General features: G+C 58.8%; 1 protein-coding gene across 3 annotated transcripts in view; it reads left to right on the top strand.

The window, feature by feature from the left end:
* The first annotated feature begins 299 nt into the window (after positions 1-299).
* The window catches only part of MAP2K3 (mitogen-activated protein kinase kinase 3), a 35,603-nt gene continuing 13,886 nt past the window's right edge, over positions 300-22,016 (top strand). The window contains exons 1-3 of one of the 3 annotated variants that reach the window (XM_075436495.1): positions 300-381; positions 1,038-1,353; positions 21,947-21,979. In XM_075436495.1, coding sequence (XP_075292610.1) covers positions 1,263-1,353; positions 21,947-21,979 — 124 coding nt within the window. In that variant the 5' untranslated portion in view covers positions 300-381; positions 1,038-1,262. Of the gene's footprint in view, positions 382-1,037; positions 1,354-1,648; positions 1,677-16,380; positions 16,910-21,946; positions 21,980-22,016 lie in introns of those variants that run through there. The other 2 variants (XM_075436498.1, XM_075436496.1) reach the window with 2 other exon arrangements.

The raw sequence follows: 22,016 nt of genomic DNA, 5'->3' as shown, positions 1-22,016 counted from the left end.
TCGCCCTCCCGCTCCGTGCCCCCGTGCCAGGCGCAGGACCGGGTCCCCCCGGGCCGTGCTGCCGGCCCCAAACGCCATCGCTGTCCCCCGGTAGCGGGGACGCGCCGGTTGCACGGCAGCTTCGCCCGCCCGCCCGACTTCACCCTCCCAGCCGTGCCCGAGAACCGCGAAGCTCTTCCCGCGGAGTCCTCAAACCACGCCTCCTCCCCTCCTCCGACCAATCCCGCCGCGCTAGAGAGGTGGGGAGGGCGGAGCAACGGGAACCCGTCGCCCCGCCTCGCCCGCTGTTTCTCGGCGGACGCCGCGCTGGGCCGTACTCCGCCGGGCGCCGCGTCGTGCCCGCGCGCCCCGGGCCGCCGGCCGCAATGTCCCTGCCCAGAGGTACGGAGCGGGGCGGGGGGCGGGGGGGGAACCGGGCCGGGGAGGGGGAGACCGGGCCGCGCCGCGTCCTCGGCTCTGGCGTCACCCGCGGGGACGGAGCCGTTGCCCAACCCGCCGGGCGTGGGCTCCCCGCAGCCGCCGGCCGGGGCTTCCTCTGCGCGGGGCCTGAGGGGGCCGGGGCCGGGCTCCGGGGTCCCGCTGAGGCGCCGGGCCCGCGGCAGGGAGGGGGCGAAGCTCCCGTTTGCGTGAAATAACGAGAAAAACCCGCGGGTCCCGCCCGTCGCCGGTGGGGTCCTTCCGCCCCTCAGGAACCCCCCCGTGGCAGCCCGGGCAGCGCCGTCCCGGGCGAGGGCCCAGTCCCCGCGGCCTGGCCGTGCGTGTCAGTGGCCGGGGCAGAGCCACGTCCCGGTGCTGCCGTGTGCCGGAGCGTCGTGACAGGGTTCCCGTCCATTGCCTCCATCGAGGTTCTCCTTCTCTGGAGATATTCCAGACCCGCCTGGACGCGGTGCTGTGCAGCCTGCTCTGGGTGACCCTGCTTGGGCAGGGGGTTGGGCTGGGTGACCCACAGAGGGCCCTTCCCACCCCTACCATGCTGGGATTCTGTCATCACTTTCGTCATCGTCGTGACGGGGTTCCCATCCATCGCCTCTGTCAAGGTTCCCATCCATCACCTCCATCGTCGCTGCAGCGAGGTTCCCGTCCATCGCCTCCGTCCTCGCCGCGGAGGGCAGGCGTGGCATCGCGCCTGCGACGTGCGGAGCGTCGGCGTGAGGCGGGTGGCCGGGTCGCTGGCCCCAGGGGAGCGCCGGCTTGGCAAGGCATCGCCCCGACGTGACACCCGCGATGGTGCCAGTTACATCAGCACCGGGAGCGCACGGAGCATGGCTGCCGCCTCACTGATCACCGGAATAAAATTTGAGGGGTTTTCCTTCTTCGGGAGTGATGCGCTGGAAACTCGAAGTCAGGAGCCATGTGAGCAGATGAACGCACCTCGGCGTGACTTTTTTTTTTTTTCTTTTCCCACCCCCTCTCTTCTTTTTAATGATCCGTGTCTTAACCGGAGGGAATGCGGACCTGAGTTTCCTGTTTGCTGTGTGAGCGGGGTGTGAATCAGCAGCGATTGACGGCGCTGCTGAGTGGAGCTGCTGACTCACGGGTGGGAGCACATGCCGCCGGCCCGCGCGCGCGGCGAGGCATCACCCGGCCTTCTTAAAAAGCCTCTCGCCGGGACGCCCGAGCTCAGACCCCTTGCTCGGCTGGCTGGTGGCTTGTGGATGTGTGGATGGAGGGAAGAGGTGAGCCTGGACTGCTTGTGCCCTGCGGGATCTGAGGCCTGAGCCGGGCCCGGGAGGATTCTGGGGGGAGCAGCCTGGCTGGCAGCAAGAGGCGATGCCTGCGGGAGCGTGGTGCTGTCCTCGGAGGAGGTTTGGAACCCTTCTGTGCCTGCAGGTTTCTGGTTGCGCAGGGCTGTTGGTTCATTCGTACAGCTGCTCCTGATGTCCTTTGCTGGAGGTGTCACATGTGCGCTGAGTGTGCCCACTTTCTGCTGGCACTGGCAGCTCCAGGTCCCCGTCCGACCCGAGCTCCTTGGCCTCCGTCGGGGCAGGATTCAGCACGGGGATCGATCCTGAGCGCGTGTAACGCATCTGCCTCTTCACACCCCTCTCTCCTCCTGCTAGCTGTCCACCGGGCCCCTCCTCGGTGCGGCGTCGGCCTCGGCAGTGCCAGCCCTCGGAGCAGGTTTGCCAGCTGCTCGCCGCTGCGTGGGGATGCTCGCAGTGCGTGCGCCGGCTGCTGGGACTGCGGGCGCTGCTGGCAGCACTCGCGGCCGCTCCTTCTGCCTCTCCCGCCGGGTGGCCTGAATTTAAGCTAAATTTCCCTAATTTTCCTTCGGGGAAATTCAGCGAGCGGTCTCGGGTTTCCTTTTGCTGGTTGCTTTCCGTTCTCAGGCTTGGGTCGACGATGATAGTTAATAGAGGGTGCTGTGCTGAAGCGCTCGCCCTGACTATTTCCACGATAGATGCGTGCCAAAACTCACCTGCCGTCATTTCGGCTTGGTCACGGGGTTGTCTCCTGCCTCGGGAGTTTTTGGGGATGCGCGTGGCTGGCCGTGACTCGGGCGATAGGAATGGCGCTGAGCGAGAGTTTTGCCTCGCTCTGCGCTAAACATAGCTTGGGAGATGAACACCTTCTGGGGATTACGTGAAGCTTAGGAAGGATTTCGGCTTTCTTCCTCTTCCCGTTGCTCGTATCTGCTTGAGCCAAGTTATCTCACAGGATCAGGTGTGTGGGAAAACGTTGCTTGATTTCTGTGTTACCTTGCGCCGCCAAGTCTGATGTTTACTAAAATATGCAAAAGCTCCGCGTTGTCTCAGGTCGCCAGAGCTCCCTCGAGCTGTGTTTCGTCGCCTGGGTGGCACCGAGGGAAGGAATTGTGTGTAAAGCTCCGGAGCTGCCCCTGCGTCCTCGCTGCGGAGCTGTGCGAGGGACGCACCCTCTCGCCACAGGCTGCAACCCGTGGCTGGTCCTGGGCACGGTTTTCCAGCGAAGTCTGCACCTTCTTTGGGAACGTGGCTGCTGCGAAGGGAGAGGTGTTGTATCTGAGAGGCTAGAGCAGAACGGGGGGAAGCCCCGGGGAGTTTGCGGCCCTCGGGTGCGTGCAGAAGCACGGTGGAGGGTGCAGGGATGGTGTTAGGCTCCGTGTGTACCAATCCAGGCTGCTGCCTCTCCCTTGGGGCTTGAGGCGTATTTTTGCACTGGCCCAGGCTGCCCAGGGAGGCTGTGGAGTCTCCTTCTCTGGAGATATTCCAGCCCCGCCTGGACGCGGTGCTGTGCAGCCTGCTCTGGGTGACCCTGCTTGGGCAGGGGGTTGGGCTGGGTGACCCACAGAGGGCCCTTCCAGCCCTGAACATTCTGTGACTCTGTGATTCTGAATGCGTAGCCTGCATGAAGACCCCCGTGCCGAGGAGGGTGCTGACAGGGAGGCACATGTCTCCCAAAACCGAGCAGTTTGCAGGAGAAAGCAGCTGTGCAGCTGCGGGGAGGGAGGAGGTGCGGATGGGGTCTGGAGGGAGAAGACCTGCTTGGCCTCCCCAGGCTCACCCAGCGCCGGTGCCCGAGTAATTCAAAAGCAACCCCTTCCCTTTAGGGGAGAGATGTTCCTCCGGGAAGGTGGGTGCTGTTGGGGAGAGAGGGCAGGGTCTGGCTGGAGCCCGGCTGCGTTGCTGGGAAGGCAGCTCTCCTTCGACACCGAGGCTTGGAGAAATCAGCGGTGAGGGATGCCAGAACCCGGGGATGAACTGGTGCTTGTTCTGGTGGTGCATCTATTCTGGGTAGGTAAATAAGCGGTGGGGACGGGTCCGTCCTGCACCCCGGCCGTGCCCTCCGTGGGAGCACAGAGCTGTTACGCAGGTCAGTCGGCTGTGAATCCTGTACTGTCTCGTGTGCCATTCACACTTTTCCCGCTGCCACCCCAAAAAAAAAAGGCAGTTCTGCTGAAAGTACACGTGACCTGCAGGAGCAGGGCTTTGGCTTCGGGCTCCTGTCGCCTCTGGGCAGAGCAGCCACCACCCTGGGGTCCCTTGGGTGTGCGTGGGCAGTGGGGTGACAGGGCTGGGAGCTCTGATCCCGCTGAGCCGGGCTTTTATTTTAATTCTAATTGAAGCGTCGTGGAGCCTGCGCTTGGTTAATTGTAAGAGTCATATGGAGAGCGCAGTGCTTTGCTCCTGCCCTCCTCCTCGTGCCGCTTCTGCTACCGTAACGGTGGGCGCCTGGAAAATATCATGTCGGATGTGATGAATATTTAGCTGAGCTTCGGCAATCCATTTCCCTCCCTGGAGGGATGCTCCCCTGCTTTTTTTCAGTGGATAATGCTTCTTTCTGGAAGCTGCCACTTTTATTTTCCCGCTCTGGGCTGCAGTCCAGGGCTGAGCCAGAGTTTGCTTTGCCCCTGTTGTTTGCAAAGGTGGTCGTTGCTGGAGGAAACTCATCTCTGCTGTGTAGAGCTGCTCTCTGGGTGCTTGTTTCTGGTCCCAGTGATTTCGCGACCCGAGAAGCCACCACTGCGGACGTGGGGCTCTGTGGGTTTTTGGACGGAAGATGGTTTTCACTGGTGTTAACAAGGCACTGCCTGGTCAGGCTGTTTGCCGGGGAAAGAGGGGAGAGGAACTTGCGTTGGCTGGGGAGGTGGATTTTACTCTACCAACAAAAAGTTTGGGGTTTTACTGGCGTGACTCAGGACTGCTTGTGGGCACATACGGAGTTCGATCTACCCGCTGCCTCTTTTGCTGACTAAACTCTGTAGCGCAGGTCGAGTGTTAGCCAGGGAGTTCGAGTGGGGGAGACGGCAGGGAGGATTTTTTATGGTGGAAACGGGAAGTTTCTGTTCTTTTATCATCCTGGGAGATAGTCTCCCCACAGCCCCTTATCTGCATGGGGACTGTGCTGCACTGATACTGTGACAGCATTGTGAGTCTAAAGGTTCATTACCCCAGGGAATACCATAATTACTGGGCACGGCCGCAGCTATCTCGGATGTCATGGTAGTGTCTTGTGGCCGTGGCTGGCCTGGGTTTGCAGTGGGTCCGAGTCTCTGCTCCCTTTTCTGGAGCTGGGACAGGGCTCCTTGCCTGCAGCTTTCGCCTGCAGCCGCTGCTCTGTCCGGCAGAAGGCTGGAGCGGGGTTGCTGCCTGTGCGGGGTGCAGGAGGTTATGGTGTGGCTCAGGGGGAGGGCAGGATTTGGGGGTCCCGTGGTCCTAGTGGGTAGGGGAGGGAGGGTATCCCTGCCTAATGCTGGGGAGGTTCTGGACCTGCAGTGATGTGAAGGGTGGGAGCAAGGCAGACCCCCTCCAGCATCCTTTCCCCCAGCAATCCTGAGCTGCCTTGTCCACACGGCTTAATTAATCCGTGGGTTTAAGACCACTGGGCTCCTTTGTGTGCTGTCTGCTCCATCGACCTGTTGTGAGAGGACATGGCAGCGCCTCAGAGGAGCATGTCCCTTTCCAGCCCTGGAGGCTGGTGGGCTTTTCTGCCTGGCACGATTGCCGTTGGGTGCTGCTGGATCTGATGCGGGGGGAAATGAGGAAACACTTGAATCATGGGCTGTAGGGTCAGGAGGGACGACGGCGAGCGTCGTGCTCGGCTGGAGGTCAGGGTGTTGCTTCCAGGAATTACTGCAGCTGGTCCAACGGCGTTTGGGTGAGTTAAGCCAGATTGTGTCAAAAGACACCTGATCTTGTTTTTAAAGACATCCAGTGCCCGAGTTGGGTTTCTCCGAAACGTGGGTGTTGTGACCTTGGGGAGCTGTTTGGTGCAGCGGGATGTCTCTGCCCTGCCCCTGGCTCCTTCCTCTCCCCAGGAGAGATGGCTTTACAGCCCCGCTGGCCGGGAAGCGAGGCAGGGAGGAGCGTGAAGGAGATGGCCTGCCCCCGGTGCTTTTTGCCCTGGCTCCTTCCCTGGCCGCTGGTGTTGTCCCGGCTGGTCTGCGACCTGGGAAGTGCTGCAGCCGGCAGCGAGCTGGGCGGGAGCGTGGATCTGCTGGAGGGCAGGAAGGCTCCACAGAGTGGGGATCCCCTGAAGGCAGGGACAGGCGAGGAAAGAGAGGTGGTGGGGTGGCTCTGGATGTCAGGGACTGTTTCGATTGTACAGAGCTCAGCGGTTCTGGTGACGAGGTCGAGCGCTGATGGGTAAGGATGAGGGGCAAAGCCAACAAGGCAGACGTCCTGCTGGGAGTCTTCACCCCCCAGCCGGGATGAAGAGGCAGATGAGGCATTCTGCAAGCAGCTGGCAGAAGTCTCACAATCGCTGGTGCTTGTTCTCGTGGGGGACTTGAACTCACCAGACGTCTGCGGGAAGTACAACACAGCCGAGAGGAACCAGTCTAGGAGGTTCCTGGAGTGTGTGGAAGAGAACTTCCTGACGCAGCTGGTACGTGAGCCTGCCAGGGGAGGTGCCTCGCTTGACCTGCTGTTTGCAAACAGAATCACACAGAATCACAGAATGTGAGGGGTTGGAAGGGACCTCTGTGGGTCACCCAGTCCAGCCCCCCTGCCGAAGCAGGGTCACCTACAGCAGGCTGCACAGGACCTTGTCCAGGCAAACAGAGAAGGACTGGTGGGAGGTGTGGTCATCAGAGCCCGCCTCGGGATTAGCAACCGTGAAATGATCGAGTTCTCGGTACGTAATGAAGTAAGGAGGGGACTCTGCAAAACCACCACCATGGACTTTTGAAGAGCAGACTTTGGCCTGCTGGTTGAGAGAGCCCCTGGGAGAGAGTCCTGAAGGGCAAAGGGTTCCAGCCAGGCTGCACATGCTTCCAGGAGGAACTCTTAAGGGCACAGGAGCAGCCTGTCCCATGTGCCGCCAGACGAACCGGCGGGGAAGACGACCGGCCTGGCTGAACAGGGAGCTCTTGCTGGGTCCTGGGGAAAAAAAGGACGCTCTGCCACCCATGGAAGAAAGGGCAGGTGACCCAGGAAGCGTACGGAGATCTCAGCGGGTCGTGCAGAGGGGAAATCAGAAAGGCAAAAGCCCAGCCAGAGCTCAGGCTGGCCACCGTTGGAAGGGCCGTCAGAAAACGTTTTTACAAATGCATCAGCAACAAGAGGAGGGCCAGGGAGAGTCTCCACCCCTGACTGGATGCGGGGGCTGGGACGCTGCCACCAGGGATGAGGAAAAGGCCGAGGTACCTCTTGTGAGGGAGCGGGGCTGGGCGTGCGGGGCGCGCTGCGGGTGTCGGTCGCGGCCTGGGTGCGCGGTTGGGCGGGGGCGGGGCGGGGCGGGCTGGGGGCGGGGCGGTGGGCGGGCTGTAGGCGTGGCCGTGCTCCTCCCCCGCGGGCGGGGCGCGGTGGCGCAGTGGCCAGGTGGGTGGGACGGGAGTGCGCTGGGCCGCCGGTTCGAGCCCCGCCGCCGCCTTTTGCCCCAGGGCGGGCAGCCCGCCGAGGCCGAGGGGGCCCCGCGCCCCTTCCTCTCGCCACTCGCCTCTCTCGCCTGGGCAGCTTCGCCTTTCCTCCTCCAGGAAGCCTGGCGGGGTGCAGGAGGAGCTGGAGAGGGTCCAGCACCCATCGGGCTCCAGCAGCCTCCATCCTCCTGCCTGCTGGGAGGTTGCTGCTGAACTGGGTCTGTCCCATGCTCTATGCCTTAATTTCATTGTTTCAAGTGAAAGGCTTTTTTTGTTCTTTAGAAAAAGGGATATATTTCCGTTAAAAGCATAACTTGAGTGGAAGAGGAGGCAGGATGAGGAGGAGACAAAACTTACCAGAAGTTTGTAGAGCATCCACCCTTCCTCCCCCCACACCACCACCACCAGCAAAGAAAAATCTAGTTTTGGAAAGGAAGAAACCTCCAGAGTGCTCGATACAAGTAATTTCCCATCAGAGGCTGCTAACCTTAGCTGTGGTTTGGCACTGGCGGCAGCCTGACTGCTTGCATCCGATCGACCTCTCTGAGGACGATGGTGCTTGGACCTTCTCCTCCCCGGGAGCCGCCTGTTGGGCATCGAGTGCTGACGATTGTACCTTGTTGCCTGGTCTCTTGCCTCGATAGCACCCGTGGTATCTCTTGGGAAACTTAAAAGCAGCTTTTAATGATTGTATTTCATTCCCATTTTCACTTATTTCCAATAAGGAATGCATAAAACCCTGCAGCCGGGGTGGGCTCCTGCCAGCATCTCCTTGGTGGTGCCAGGAGCTGTGTCCTCCCGTACTGTCCGCTGGCAGCCGGTATGGGTGGGACCAGCGGCGCGATGACCAGCAGTGCTGGGCAGCTGGCCCGGACGAAGTCTGTCTCCAGGGCTTGGCAGGTGACAATCATGTGTCTGACGGGTCATGCACACGCGGGGCTGGTTACGTGGATGGGCCGGGGGTGGTTTAGGGGAGGATGACAGGGTTATCTAGGGAGTGTCAGCTTGTCTGGGCTCGCAGGCTGGTTAGATACAGCTTTGTGGTGCGTGTATATGAATTCCCTCCTAGCCCAAATCTCGCAGGGATGGCTGGCGAAACAGCCTGCCTGTGCTGCAGGAGTTGGCTACTGTGGGTCGGGTGCCGTGCAGCCCTGGCCATCTTTACTGGTGCTAATGGCAGCCCTTTGAGATGGCAGCCTCCTGCCCTGGCTTGCTGGAGGGTGTTGGCCCTCCGTCTCAGAGCAGCCAGGGCAGATCTCCTCTCCTGCTGCGTGCATCTCTCCCCGCAGGTCGCTGTTCCCTGTCGCAGGTAGCGAAGGGCTTTTTTTTGATCTTGGTTTGCTTGGTGTCGGAGTGGGAAAGCTGAGGCTTGGGAGGGAGAAGGCGGAGCGTGCAGCCCCGAGGATGGTCCCGCCGAGCCGGTCCCGAACGCGTGCCCTGCGGTGCAGGGGCGTGCGTTGTCCTGAAGGATGATGTCTTTGCGGCTCGTCACTAAAAATGACGTGGCTCTTTTTCTGAGAGCCAGATGTGCTCACTGTCAAGGCGTTTTAAGAAAGCTGCTCTGCATAGTTAAAAAATCCCCTGCTGCTGCGGACTGCTTGGTTTCCCTCCTGACACGCTGCCAAGTTGCACCTCGGCCAAAGATGATACGATCTGGGGCTGATACGTTGCTTCGGCTGTTCTTTGTCATCTTCCAGGCACCTTTAGGAGGTGCTCGGGGGGTAGGTGGCAGGCCCAGCCCCACGTGCCTGTTTGTAAAACCCCGTGCTTGCACACGGAAAATCCCTGCCGGCACAGGGCAGGGCAGCGTCAAGGCATTTGTGTGTGTGTGCACGTGTGCTCAGGTGGCTTTCGAGGTTTCCCTGGTCTCCCCACAATTAAAATCATCCACCCGGTGCCAAATCTGTACCCGGCCTGCCCGTGATGCTCCCTGCCAAGTGCCAGCCAGAGCTCGGTGGTCAGAGGACCCAAATGATGTAACGGTGTGGAAAGGAGGATGTGGGTGCTGGGGGGGTGGGACGTGGGTGGCAATGCTGCCCGGGGAACAGGCACGGACCTGTACCAGCCTTTGTCTGTGCTGTGGCTTTCTGTCTTTGGCAGCACCTGTTTTCCTTAAGGCTGGAAGGAGCCACATGCTGCCTTAAGGCTGCCAAAAAAGGAGGCGGTGGTGGGTATTTTAGATCTGCTTCCACAGCCCCCCGTGTTCACCATTCATTAGCATCTGCAGCCCGTTGCCTCCAGGTTTTTGGTTGATCCCTGCGATTGCTTGGCTGTGAGCATCGCCTGCCTCGAGCATCGGTGGTGAGCACCGGGTGCTGGAGGACTGGCCAGGGCTGGGGCTGTCCTCCGAGCCCAGGACACCTATGGGGCCGTGCTGTGGCTGGGCTGCCTCTTGTGCTCTGTGGACGCTGCTCTCTTGCCCAAGAGAAGCTTTTTGCAGGTATTAATTACACCTGCCCCTGCCTGGTTTGTTGAAGGACACCTCGGTGACGAGAGTAAAGCCGAGGCTGGAGGAGGTGCCTCTAGAAATCACCAGGCAGAAATTGTGGGGGAATTTTAATTGAAACCCTTACCAGCCTTGCGTGTGCTTTGCTAAGGTGCTAGAATCTGACTCAGCTTTTCCTCCAGCAGCTCTCCTGTTCGTGCGATTTCTTTGTGTACATTCCAGGTTGCTGTAAGAGTTTACTCTTAATTTTGGATCCACAAAGAATTTCTTGTTCGGTAACTGTGGGTTTCCCCGTGGGGTTTTACAGCCGCAGCTCAGCGAGGGAAACCGTGCGTAACCGTCACAGGGAAAGGAGCCAGTGTGCGTTTCCCTTTATCTCGACCAGGTCTGACGTTTCACGCGTCTGCTTCCAGCTCCTCTCCTTGCCGTTCCGCACGCCGCCCTGCAGAGCATCGCGCCTTTCCCCAGAACGCTGAGCTGAGGCTCGCTCTTCGGCGCTAAAGGGGATTTTTTAAAAAAAAATTATTATTTCTTATTTAAATGGAAGTGGTTCTTGGAAGCCCTGAACGTGCTCCACGAGAAGCTGCGGGCTGAGCTGCACTGAGTCACAGCCCTGCGAGCTCGTGAGCCGGATGCGCTGGGACTGGCCCATCTGCGGAGACCGCTGGCTTCCTGGGATGGAGCGACGGCTCTTTAATCCGGCTTTAGTAGGAAAATCCTGCCACGCTCACCTCGCTCGAGCGCTGGAAAACTTGCAGTGCAATAGGTGGATCCGAGAGAGGTAGGCGAGGAGTGAGAAAAGCATGGGGGGAAAATAAAGCCGACCCGCAGGGAAGCAGCGGAGCGGGGCAGTGCCCCTCGCCGGTGCAGCCGTGTGGGACCACGGTGGGCAAGCACCGCTGGGCCGGGGCACGTCGCCTGCAGAGCCCCTGCCTTTCCCAGGCACGAGTCGGAGCTGCCCAGTGGGTGCTGCGCAAATCCGTTGCAAAATAGGTGTTTTTCCCACGTGGAGCTGTTGCAACCTCAGCTAAGGGCCTGCGGGAGGGGATGGTGGAGGGCGATGCTGGGCACTGGGGCTGGCAGCGGTTTTTGGTGTGCTGGTGGTCCGGGCTGTAACTGGTGGGGGGGAGGATTTTTAAGCTTTGCAGCAGAGAGTTTGGAGGAATAGAGGAGAAGTGTTTACAGGTGATTTCTGCAGAACATAGAGCTTAACAAGTATGTGATGCTTCTTTCTTCTATCTGTCTTAAGATAGATATATCTATCTTTAACTTCCTAAATCAGTGAGCAGCAGGAGCTGATCTCATGGACCAGCTGGACACGAGACTTGTTCTGGGAACGTGGATGTAGCCTGTCCCCTGGGGTGGAGGAACAGCAGTGGGAGAGCGGGAGGTGTGTGGTGCGGGGCAGAGGGATGGCGTGGTTCCTGCCAAGGACAGAGGCTGCAGGTCCGGCTCGCTGTGGCTGAGCTCTCCTGCGGGTTTGGGAGCCAGCTGTCCCCTCACTACACCAGCCCAGCACCATTGCAAGCAGGTTACAGGGGTCACCTGCCACCTCTCTTGACTTGGGAGCATCGTTAGCGGATGAGACTGATGCTTTTCGTCTGGCACTGAAGTTTGACGTGGTAAGAGGCTTTACCTGGAGATAAGGCTGAGCGGTGGCCTGAGGGGAACTGGACAGTCTCCCTATTCCCTGGCTGCTCTCAGCCTGTGGTTTTCCTTTCCCTCATCTGAGCCCAGAGAGACATCCCAGCTCCCCATTCACCTCATCATGGGGTGGATTTTTCCCTTGGAAAAACTCAGTGGAGAAGCTGGGGGCTCCAGCTGGCTGTGTCTGCTTTGCACCAGCTCTCTGGCGTGACGAGCCCTTTGGATTTGTGTCTTCAGCCTGGTTCCCTGGAGTGGGGAAGGGGACAGGGTGAGAGAGGCAAGGAAGAGGGATGGCACTGAAGGTGCACCAAAGAGAGCAAAGAATTGGTATGGGACAGCAGGAGACGTAGGGGAGTGTGCCACAGCACTCGCCTGCTGGTTTCCATAAGCTGCTGGATCGGCACCCTGCTCTGAAAGAAATAATCAAAGGTTTCTCTGCTCTCTCACCCTGGAGACGCGGTGCTGGGTCACTGCCGGAGATCAGAGGTTTTCCTCTGAAGATGTGCAGGCTGTGTCTGCCCGAGACGCGGCAGCATCCCTGGGGCAGCCTGGGCTGGTGGAGAAGCTCCTCTCCCTGAGCCGTGCCTGGGTGCTCCTGGGTTCCTTGGTCTCAGCTGGGGAGAGTGTGTTGGCATGGACGCAATTGGGGAAAAACATGGTAAAAATAGCAGATGCTGCTCTCGAGAAAGTCCTGCCTGGAGTTGCTGGGCCAGGGAAGCACCGGCGTTGGTCTCTGGTTTCTGCCCCTCTCCCAGAGCAGACGACTGCAGAAATCGAGGCCTTCCTTGTTTTTTTGCCCCTCCATAAATTCCATTTTCAGAGCAGGTGCCTGCTCTGTCTTACATCATTTTCAGGGATGAAATCACTCTATCCCTGCCCAAAATAAATTGGATGGGGGATTATTATTTTTTTTTCTCTAAAGAATTGCATTAGAAGCAGAGAACAAATACTTTGCTCTCTTGCCAAGTTTGCAGAGTTTTGGGGACACCTGGAAGTACTTGAATTGCACCAGTGTGGATAGAAAAAGAGGGTCTGTTGATTCTGCAGTTGAGTTACAGCCGACAATTAACGAGTCAAATGACTCTCTTCCTTTCCCACCAACTAACCGTGTGCCTCCTGTCAAGCTGATCTATTCCAAAAATAGTTTTTCTCTCCCATTGGGAAACTGTCACCAGCTGGTCACATCAATTCCAGACAGATTTAGTTTTTTCATGGCTTCACCTGTGGGCCGAGGAATCAAAGGGAGGAAGGAGCATTGCTCTGGGGAGGGCTGGGTTACCCGCTGGCAAGGAGATGGGCACAGGTGACCGTGGTTCTGCCTCTTCCTTTTTCTCTGTTTTGTTTGTTTGTTTGTTTGTTTAAGAAATGCTCTTTGCTTCTCTCTAAGCACCGTCTCCTCTGCCTTCTCCCAACAGTGAAGGCGTTGGGGCTGGGATTGCTTCCAGACCTTTGTCTCGTGGCGGCACGCCAGTGTCTGCAGCCGAGTCGGTCCCACGAGATGGCTCGTGGCCACGCGCTTCACGCTGGCCGTGCACGCTGCGGGCTGGCCGGACCTGTGTGCCGCCCGGCTCCGTGGTTCCCGATGAGCTGTGGGTTGGGTTAATTCCCCATCCCGAGTGTTTTCCCACCACCCCTGCCCACCCTCGATGTGTCTGCGTTGGCATTGTGCTGCAGCTGAGCTCTGAGGAGGTGCGGCCTCTGCTGCTGCTTTTCTGGGGAGAAAATCCAGTCGGAGTGACGGGTGCAAAGGAGGCAAACTCCAGCCCTGCAGAGGATGCTTTGCCCGCACCCCGGCTCGGTGCCGGCTCCGAAGAGGTGGCCCTGTGACCGTAACCACCTTCCCACTGGGGTTTAGCACAAGCTCTGGTGCAAAGCAGCACGACTCTTGCCGTGTACGTAGCATGTCCTGTAATGGTGTGGGTGCAAACGCCAGCTCGCTGGTGCTTATCAGCTTCCTAAAGTGAGATCTGGCCTCTGCTCGCCTGGGTTTCTCCGAGGGGAGCCTGTGTGCTCTGTCATGGGGCTGCAGGATAGCGAGCTGCCACCCGGGAACGAAATACAGAATCAAACAGTTTTTCCAGCCCTCGGGGTTGTGCAGGTAACCTAAAAATACAGCTGGCGTGGAGCTGGGCGGTGACATCCTCCCGGCGCTGCCAGCAGAGCCGGCGCGGCTCGCGGCCGCGTTATCTGCCCGGTGCATGGCAGCCGGGTGTGGCTGCGAGCCCCAGAGGTCGGCCTCCGGCTGTCGGCAGCTTCGGGTGATGTCCCCGTCCCCAAACCCCTCGCTGGGTACTGGCAGGTCGCACCCTCCTCCCATGCGTCGGTCGCCCGTTCCCTGCGGCACCGTCGGCGTGACATCCCGAGCCTTGCGCGGTGTCGGTGATTGATCGTCCCCACGGGGTGAGAAAGATGACCCTGTTCCCTTTCCGACTGGATTCGGTTCAAAGGCTTGGTTTAAAAATAGAGCTGCCGCAGAGTTTCCAGGCTGCGGGTCCCGTGCATGGCGTGGGCACGTGGGGCTTTCCCGTGGGACGTGTGCCTCGTCCGTGGAAAGGGAAGTGCATCCCGGGCTCGGGGCAGCGGCTGCAATTCCCGGTTGGACAGCGAGGTGCGGTGGGCATCGGGCACCACGGCGAGGAGACCACGTGGCCAGAGGTGTGTGGGCTTTGATCAGAGGGAAAGGACATCCCATGAAAATCGCCCCCTCCCCTCGTTAGGCACTGATTACTCTTTCAGGGCAGGTGAAACCGTTAATTTTTCGCTCGACCCCAAACACACACCTATAAAAAGCTCCTTGCTGACACTAAATGAGCCGTTCCTTTTTTTGCCGCTCGCAGCAAAGCAATGGTGACCCGGCCTTAACCAAACTGGCCTCAGGAGACGCTGCCTCTCGCAGGGGAAGGGTGGGGAGAGGGGCATGGTGTTGGCAGCGCACTATTTGGGCTCATTGCTGTTTTTAAGGGTGTGCTCTTCCACTCATTCAAGCCAGCCGGCTGGCAGGAGGCTGCTGGGAGCGATGGGAGCGTGGCTGCCATCGCACCGGACCCCTGCCTTGTCCCCGGCTCTGCCCCGGTGTACCTGGACCTGCAGCAAGTGCCTTGGCTTCTCCCCATCGCAGGGTTTACTGCCTGGGCTCTCCTCACCAGTTATGGGATGATCTCCCAACCCAGAGGCGTGGGGAGGCTTCGTCAACACCAGTGAAACACCCGAAGCCTTCTGTTCCTCTGGGCTTACTTGTAGCGTACAGAGGGCTGGCTGATGAATGGCAAGTGGTGTGCATCTTTCGAAGCTGGGAAATTCCTGCCATGTGGGCAAACTTGTGAAAGAGTTGCCAATAGTGAGACTTGAAAGGATGCTTGGGTTTCATTTTGGTTTTTTTCCTCTCTTTTTTTTTCAAGATGCTTTTGAGATGTCTGGAAGCTCTGTTTCGCAGCACCCCTGCTCCCTGGGCACTGAAACCCAGCAGGACTCATTCAAACGGTGTTTCCCGTCCCACCTGCTGGGCTGGGGACTTTCCCCTCCAAAGCAGCGCTGACTTTGCGGGTGTCTGTAGAGATCCTTGGAGCATCTTATGTCTGGGCCAGGGAATTAGCCATCAAGCCAGAGAGTTAGTGATGGAAGGACGTTGTTGGATGGACCTGTTGGAGCCGGGCCGGAGGAGGCCCCAGCGATGATCCGAGGGCTGGAACCCCTCTGCTGGGAGGAAAGGCTGGGAGAGCTGGGGCTGCTCAGCATGGGGAAGAGAAGGCTGCGGGGAGACCTTAGAGGAGCTGCCAGTGCCTGGAGGGGCTGTGAGAGAGCTGGAGAGGGGCTTTTTACAGGGGCATGGAGTGATGGCATGAGGGGTAGTGGCTTTAAGCTGAAAGAGGGGAGATTTAGATCGCATATAAGGAAGAAATTCTTCACCCTGAGGGTGGTGAGGCCCTGGCCCAGGCTGCCCAGAGGAGCTGTGGCTGCCCCCTCCCTGGCAGGGTTCAAGGCCGGGTTGGACGGAGCTTTGAGCACCCTGGGCTGGTGGAAGGGGTCCCTGCCCAGGGCAGAGTGTTGGAATGAGATGGTCTTTAAGGCCCCTTCCAAGTCAAACCATTCTAGGATTCCGGGATTCTATGGCAGTGCAGCATCATTCTGCCTAGGAGTGCCGGGGACGGGTGCCGGCGGCTCTCGGTGCTGTCTGCGAGAGCAGCTCCTGCGTCAGCATCCTTTATACGCTGATGATCTGTGCCTGAAACTATACCCTGGGAGTGGAAATGCGCCTGAGAAAATATCTTCCGCAGTCCTTCTGCGGCTTGTATAAACACTGTTTAAAATTAGAGTCACTCATTTTGTTGGTATGTGAATTTACCTTGACCTCTGACTTTTCTGCCTGCAAATGTGTATGGCCCGGCACAGCCTACGAGTTAGGGAATAGCTCAGGAGCGAACTGGAGGCAGATTTTCTATAATTAGTGTAAGGTAAAGAAGCTGGTAAAGGATCTCCCTTCCAAGCTGCCAGGGAAATTGAGAACAAAACTGCAGCCCGTCAAAGCTGAGTCTGGCTTTGATCAGGAGCGTCAGCGCTGGTTTCTGCCAGGCTGGTTTTGAGGGAAAGGGGAAGAGCGGCGATACTTTGCCACAGCTTTTCTTGCACATGTTCACAGAGAAAGGAATTATTTTTTTTCAATGGCTTCGTCTCTCTTCCTTGCTATTTACCAGCCAAATCCATGCAGCAATTTATTTTTTGCCACCAGAGATGCCGTCTCGGTTGTCACCCTGGAATAGCTGCTAACCTCTGTGCTGGTATTGTCATGGAAGAATATTTCTACTATTTGTTGTGGTAATAGTTGTTAGTGGCAAAGCAATTAGCGTGTCACCTGCAGCACAAAGAAATGTGACCTCTTTCTATCCCGGCATCCCCTTGGTGCCCAAACCAGCGAGCGTGGGCTTCCCTCCGCTCCGATGCTGGGTGGCAGCCGGGGGAGCAAGGCTCGCTCCGGCGGGACGCCTGGGGAGGGGGACGGAAGAGGTGGGAGCAGGCTCTGCCTCTCTGCCTGCAGGCTGGGCTTGAATGATTGAATTTGTCGGAAGAAGACGCGTCCCACCGGGATGCACTGTAGCGATCCGGCGCTTCAATGGCTCCCGGAGCTGGAGCTGGCTCCCCCCCAGTTTCCTGTTGACGTCACCTGCTATTTCGCCGCTGCAGTTTTTACAACTGTTGAGCTTTCAAGGGTAAGCGGAGCTGAGACCGACCAACCTCGGCAGCTGCCGATGAGGGAACGCGGCGCTACCTTCCCCGAGTCCCCCCGCTCGCCTTCACCACTGCTCCCGGCCTCGTGGACCCCCAGGAGCTGGGGACGCCGGGCGAGGAGAGCTGCGTGAAGCCGGCGAGCTCTCTGGGCCATGCATTCCCGCTGAAAATAACCATCGGTGCTTGCAAGAAGTGCTGGATCCTGCGGGATTTTTTTTTTTCCCGCCCCTCCCTCCAGCCCTCGCCATCCCTCTTTTCTGCCAGGCGTGCCCGCGCTGCTCTGCATTTCTGGGAAGCGATGGACAAGAAGCAAGGTAGATGTTGCAATTTCCAAAACACGTGGTGGGGGAGAGTGAAGGGCTGATTCTGGTGCTGTAAAAGGGGCCGTGCAACTTTTTTGGGGTCAATCCATGCGGTTTTAGTTCTTTCTCATTGCTTGGGTGGGGGGTCGGTGGTTGCAGCTGGGGATCTATTTTTAAAGCACTGGAAACTTGCATGTTTTGTGTGGGTTGAAACACTGGCATCTTAATTGTAAAAAAAAAAAAAAAAAAAAGAAGCTAGTGATCTAGCATGGCTAAAGGAAAATATTCGGAGGGTAGAGCTAGCTCCGGGCTCGGTTTTGGTCGCATTCCTGGGACGCAGGGTTTTCCAGCAGCTCTTGCGTGGTCGTCCCCTGCTGAAGAGCCTGTTGCATCGGCGAGGCGGGCGGCCCCGGCAGCCCGGGGCTCTGATGCAGCGCAGGCTGACAGGTTGTTTCGGGGCTGCAAGGGGCTTTTTCTGAAGCGTGTTTTTTTTTTCCCTCCTCCTCGCTCGCTTTTTTTGCAGAAGTGCCGAGCGTGAGGCGGCGATGACCCTCAGGAGCCGCTCTCGGCAGCGGGGCCTCGGCGGGCTGATGAGTGACGGCTTTCGGCAGGTTGAGAGCCCTTTTTCCACTTCCACAGATAGCTTTTTCCACTCTCAGCTGTGGAAAATAGCACAAACTGTGCCTGCGAGGAGCTGGCTCTCATGACCAAAGCAACCAAATTCCCCTCTCTGCTTTGCACCCTGCCTCTCATTTCTTTTTTTATGTTTTTTTTCCTTGATGCTTTTTTGTTCCAGCTCTTTCTTTGCAGCAGGGCTGGGATCCACCCTGCAGCCCTCTGCCCCATCCATGGCATTTGACTCTCCTCCTTGGATCGAGGAGAACCGGGATGCATCCGAAACATTTTTTTCCCCAGCGCTAACAAAGCGACGCGGCTCTGGAAGCAGCCTCCCGTGCCGCCGCCGTCCCCAGGACCTCACCTGGGGCTGGAACCAGAGCCCTGGGGAGGCAGCGGAGAGATTTCATTTCAAAGGTCGGCTCAGGCAAATAGTTTTATTTACAGTTCTGTAGATTGTCCTGTTCACTTCTCCCCGCCCACGCCAGCGGAGTGGGATGGATAAACCTCCCGGGGAGAGGTGCAACTTAATAGGACTGAGGTCGGTGGTGGCGAAGGCGAGGATTCCGATGTTGAATTAAGCAGTTCCAGGAAACGTCTGTGTCAGTTCTTAGCTGGTGGAGGTTATAGCATGAGGAAAAAAAAAATTGTTAGGCACTTTTTTTTTTCTTCTTTAGAAGGAAATGGTTCCTTTCTTAGCATAAAGGATGCAGTTACGTGCCTGCAGCGTCACGTGGGTTACAATCTCGTCCGCACCAGGAACTTCTGTCAGCTAATTTTCTCCTGCCCCTCCGGCTGCCTGGAGCACCGCACCGGCAGCACCCAGTTGTCCCGTGTGCTCGGGGCTGGCAGTGGAGCCCTGGGACTCGCTGGGGTAACCGGCACGTGTCCCCACATCGCCTTGTCCCGCTGCTGCCTTTTTGCCCACGCGGAGGGGTCTCTAGGGGGGAGCTGCGTTGCTCTGTGCTTGCAGCCACCCCTCTTGCAAGAGCCCAGCGCCCTGGGAAACCGGAGTGTTCCCAGGGTTTTCAGGTGACATAAACTGTTCTTCACGTTCTGGCAATTCCTCCTGCGCTGACCCTGCTGGGGTCCCAAACGCAGGAGAGACAGTGCCAAGGCCTCACCGGTGAGAAGGAGCTGGCAGCAGCTGCCTGCGGGGGCTAAAAGCAAATGCTGCCCTGGGACGTGCTTGGGACAGAAGGGCTTGAATTGCAAGGTCTTGTCATGCCTGTCCCACTGCCTTTCTGTTCCTCCTGTTTTATTTTTCTCCCCCCCCAAGTCCTTCTTCCGTCCTCATTTGCCCTGAAACAGTGCATGGGCTTTCCTCAGAGGGCTGCAGAGGCTCAGGAACAAGGTCACATCCCGGAGGTGATGCGTCCAGCTCTGGGGCTCGCAGCAGGCAGCTCGGCAGCTGTGGGGTGCTCGGGGGGCAATCGCTGGGCTGTGCAATAGCGGGGAGGCTGTGCCGTGCCCCCATCTCCCGCGCTGGGGCTCTGCCTCCCCGAGCAGGCTGTGCAAAGCTTTGAGGCAGGACTGCTCTTCTTTTTTCTTTGCTTTTTTTATTTTCCGGGCTGTGCTCGAGGGGAAGTGGTGCCTGCCCACTCAACCTCTGCCTCACCGGACCCGTGCTGCTGCCAGCAGCGGGGGAAGCTTGCAGCACGAAGCAAGAGTTCAGACCAGTTGCAAGCATGTGGGAAAGCTTGTGGCAAATTTTGGGGGAGCCGTAACGGGGGAATCCAGTCTCCGCCTCGGCTCCCCTGGCTGCGGGGCAGCATGGTGGCTGACTTTATTCCTGCAGGCGTGAGCTGAGCTGGCTTTTCCACCGGCGTGGGTGGCCCAGCCAGAGCCTGGGAGTGGTGGCAGAATACCTCTAGTTTAATCAGTGCTTTTTCAGGTTGGAGCTAGGAAACGCGTTTTGGGGCTAGGCGTGATGGGGTGGGAAGGGGGTTGTCACTGACCCTGGCAGTACGGTGCTGGGAAGTGCAAGTGGTTTGGGGGTACAGGGAAGCGGGCTGATGTGCAGGACCCCCGTTACAGCAGAGTTCTTGGGGGACGACCAATGCACAGAGGCATTAAATGAGACTCCTGTATGGTGCAGGGGGTTTGTAATGGGGAATTTGTCCATCCCTTGCTGCCCCTCTAACCCGTGCTTGCAAATCGTCCTGCCTGCGAGCTCGGGCTCCACAGAACAACGTGCCCCATTGATTCCCAATCCCGGGCTGGGTGCTCCCAGCTCCCTCCGGCCTCCCTCTTGCAGCCAGGGCTTAAGGAAGGGCTGACGCCACAGCCCGTGGGACGCCTGGCCCCGGCAGCGTGGACCCTGCTCCTGCCGCGTGAGTCACCGCGCTGCGGCCGGCGCTGCCAGCGGAGCTGGTGGCACAGAAGGCGCTTTGTGCGGGGTTACTATGGCAATTGGGGAGAGGGAGAGCAAACAGATGAAGTAAAATAGCAGCCAGGATGGGGGGCATTTCAGGGTTTCGTGTAAAGGTCTGGCTGATAGCTGCCCCGGAGGGGCTGCATGCGAACGCTGTCTGCCGTTCAGAGCAGGTCACGGGGCAGAAACGCTCGGTGCAAGGCTCCCGGTCAGCAGCCAGCTAAATCCATTCCCCAGCATGGGACAGGATGTGTGCCCACGGTGAGCTGCCCAGCCTGCTGCCGGGCTCTGGGGACCCCAATTTTTAGCCCCTGTGGTCAGCCTGCCACACTGAGTAGCGAGAGGCTGGGTGTGGGAAGGGGAAGCATTTCTGAACCCATCTGGCATCTTTGATTTGTCTCCATTTTGCGTTTGCTCCCGTCATTGCTTAACCAGGTATTTTGCAAAGTGTCATCAGCGGGCATGCTGGCCTGTTGATAAGTCCCCCTTGCAGCCCTGCTGGGTGGGCGATGGGGAAGGGAAGATTTGCAGGCTCGTGGATTAGAAGCCGTGATTGCTGTGACGTGGTCAGGTCTGCAGAGACCTTGGTTTCCAGCCAAGCAGGATCAGTTTGGGGTGGAGCAGCTCACTGGCTGGTTTTATTGAGCTGGAAGTTCACACCACTCCTGTAGCTCACAGGAACTGTGCTGGTATGAGACCCTTATGGGTCATCTCTGATGCAGGAAAGGTGGCAGATGAGGTGGGGACACGGACTGATCTGTGCTAGTTCCCTCAGCAGGGAGGGATGCTGCTGGTCCAGCAGCTGGGACCTTTGCTGTACCTTGCAGAGCAGCTTTCCCCTGCGGCCTCAGCGAGTTTTGTGTTCGGGGGGGGACGGGGCTGGAAAAGTGGGTTTCAGGCACCCGTCTTAGCTGATGCATCTGGAGCTGGTGGGGGACAGGGGTGGGGACGGGGGACTGTCTGTGCTGGGAACATGCTGGACGTGTATCATCCGTCTGTCTTGCCGCCACTGCTGCAGGAGCTCTCGCACGGTGCTGCGGCTCCGGCTGAAATCCCAGCTCCTCGCCTCTCCCCTCCCTCCTTTCGAAGCACTGGACTTTGTCCGCATGCCTGTTCCCAGGAGCCAGGCAGGTAGGAGCCATTTGGAAGGGCTGTCCAAGGCCAAGCTGAACCATCCGCTCCCAGCCTGGAGCACACTGTGCTCTTTGTGCTTTTTAATGCATCTACCAGGTCTGTTTGGCTGAAGTACCTTTAGCTGCAAAGTGCAGCTCCCCCTTTGTCTCTCTTGGGGGGGATCGGGGCTTTGACGGTCTCGGCTGTGCCCCTTCAGCCCCCGTCCCAGCCCCTCACGGTCTGTTTATTTTCCTGGTGAGCTGGGGTAGGTGGGTGAGCCGTTTGCTGACGGAGGAACGGCTGGGGCTTCTGCGAGCAGCCCGGGGTCAGTGGTCTCCTCTGCCCGTTGCCCGCTGGCCCCCCGTGCTGGTTATCTCTCATCCCTGTAGTTTCATCTGCAAGTGGACCTTTCATCCTGCCCTGGACCCCGTTTCCCTCCACAGCGGTGGGTTATGTTATCCCAGTGCTGTTTGGAGCTGGGGGGGAGCAGGAAGAGAGCATCCTCTCGCCAGTCGCTTCTGCTGGGGTCCTGCCTTGTCTGGCCAGGTCTCGGCCTCCACAAGCCACGCTTTGTGGCCAGTTCGCTCCTGGTGCCCATAGTCAGCTCCTGGCCGGTTTTGCCCTGGTTTCCCTTTGCTGAATGCGGGGTATCCTGCTGGGACTGGCTCCTTGGCGTTGCTTTGGGACCAGTGGCCGTCAGGGGTCTGGGTCTTCCCCAAGGCCTGGCTGGGGGCTCTGGGCCAGGAAGAAGCTGGACAGGGAGCCTGTTCGGGAGCGCGGCTAATGGCACGGAGACCTCTTGTGGCTGCGGAAACGGGGACTGGGCCGGGCTGCGGATGTCGTCGGCCTCCGTCACTGATCCCTGCGGGGAACCGGGAGCGATGGAGGGCCGGTACGTGATGGGTCCGGAGCCCGAAGGCTGAGCCGCTGTCTCCCTTCTCTTTCAGATTCCAAAGGATCCCTGGAGCCGCACAAACCGGGTAAGCACCCAGCAGGAATCATGACTTTAACCCATCT

Source organism: Opisthocomus hoazin, chromosome 15 (assembly GCF_030867145.1).
Source record: "Opisthocomus hoazin isolate bOpiHoa1 chromosome 15, bOpiHoa1.hap1, whole genome shotgun sequence".
Lineage (NCBI taxonomy): Eukaryota > Metazoa > Chordata > Aves > Opisthocomiformes > Opisthocomidae > Opisthocomus > Opisthocomus hoazin.
The sequence above is the reverse complement of the archived record's forward strand: the minus strand, read 5'-3'. Positions and strand labels throughout refer to the sequence as shown.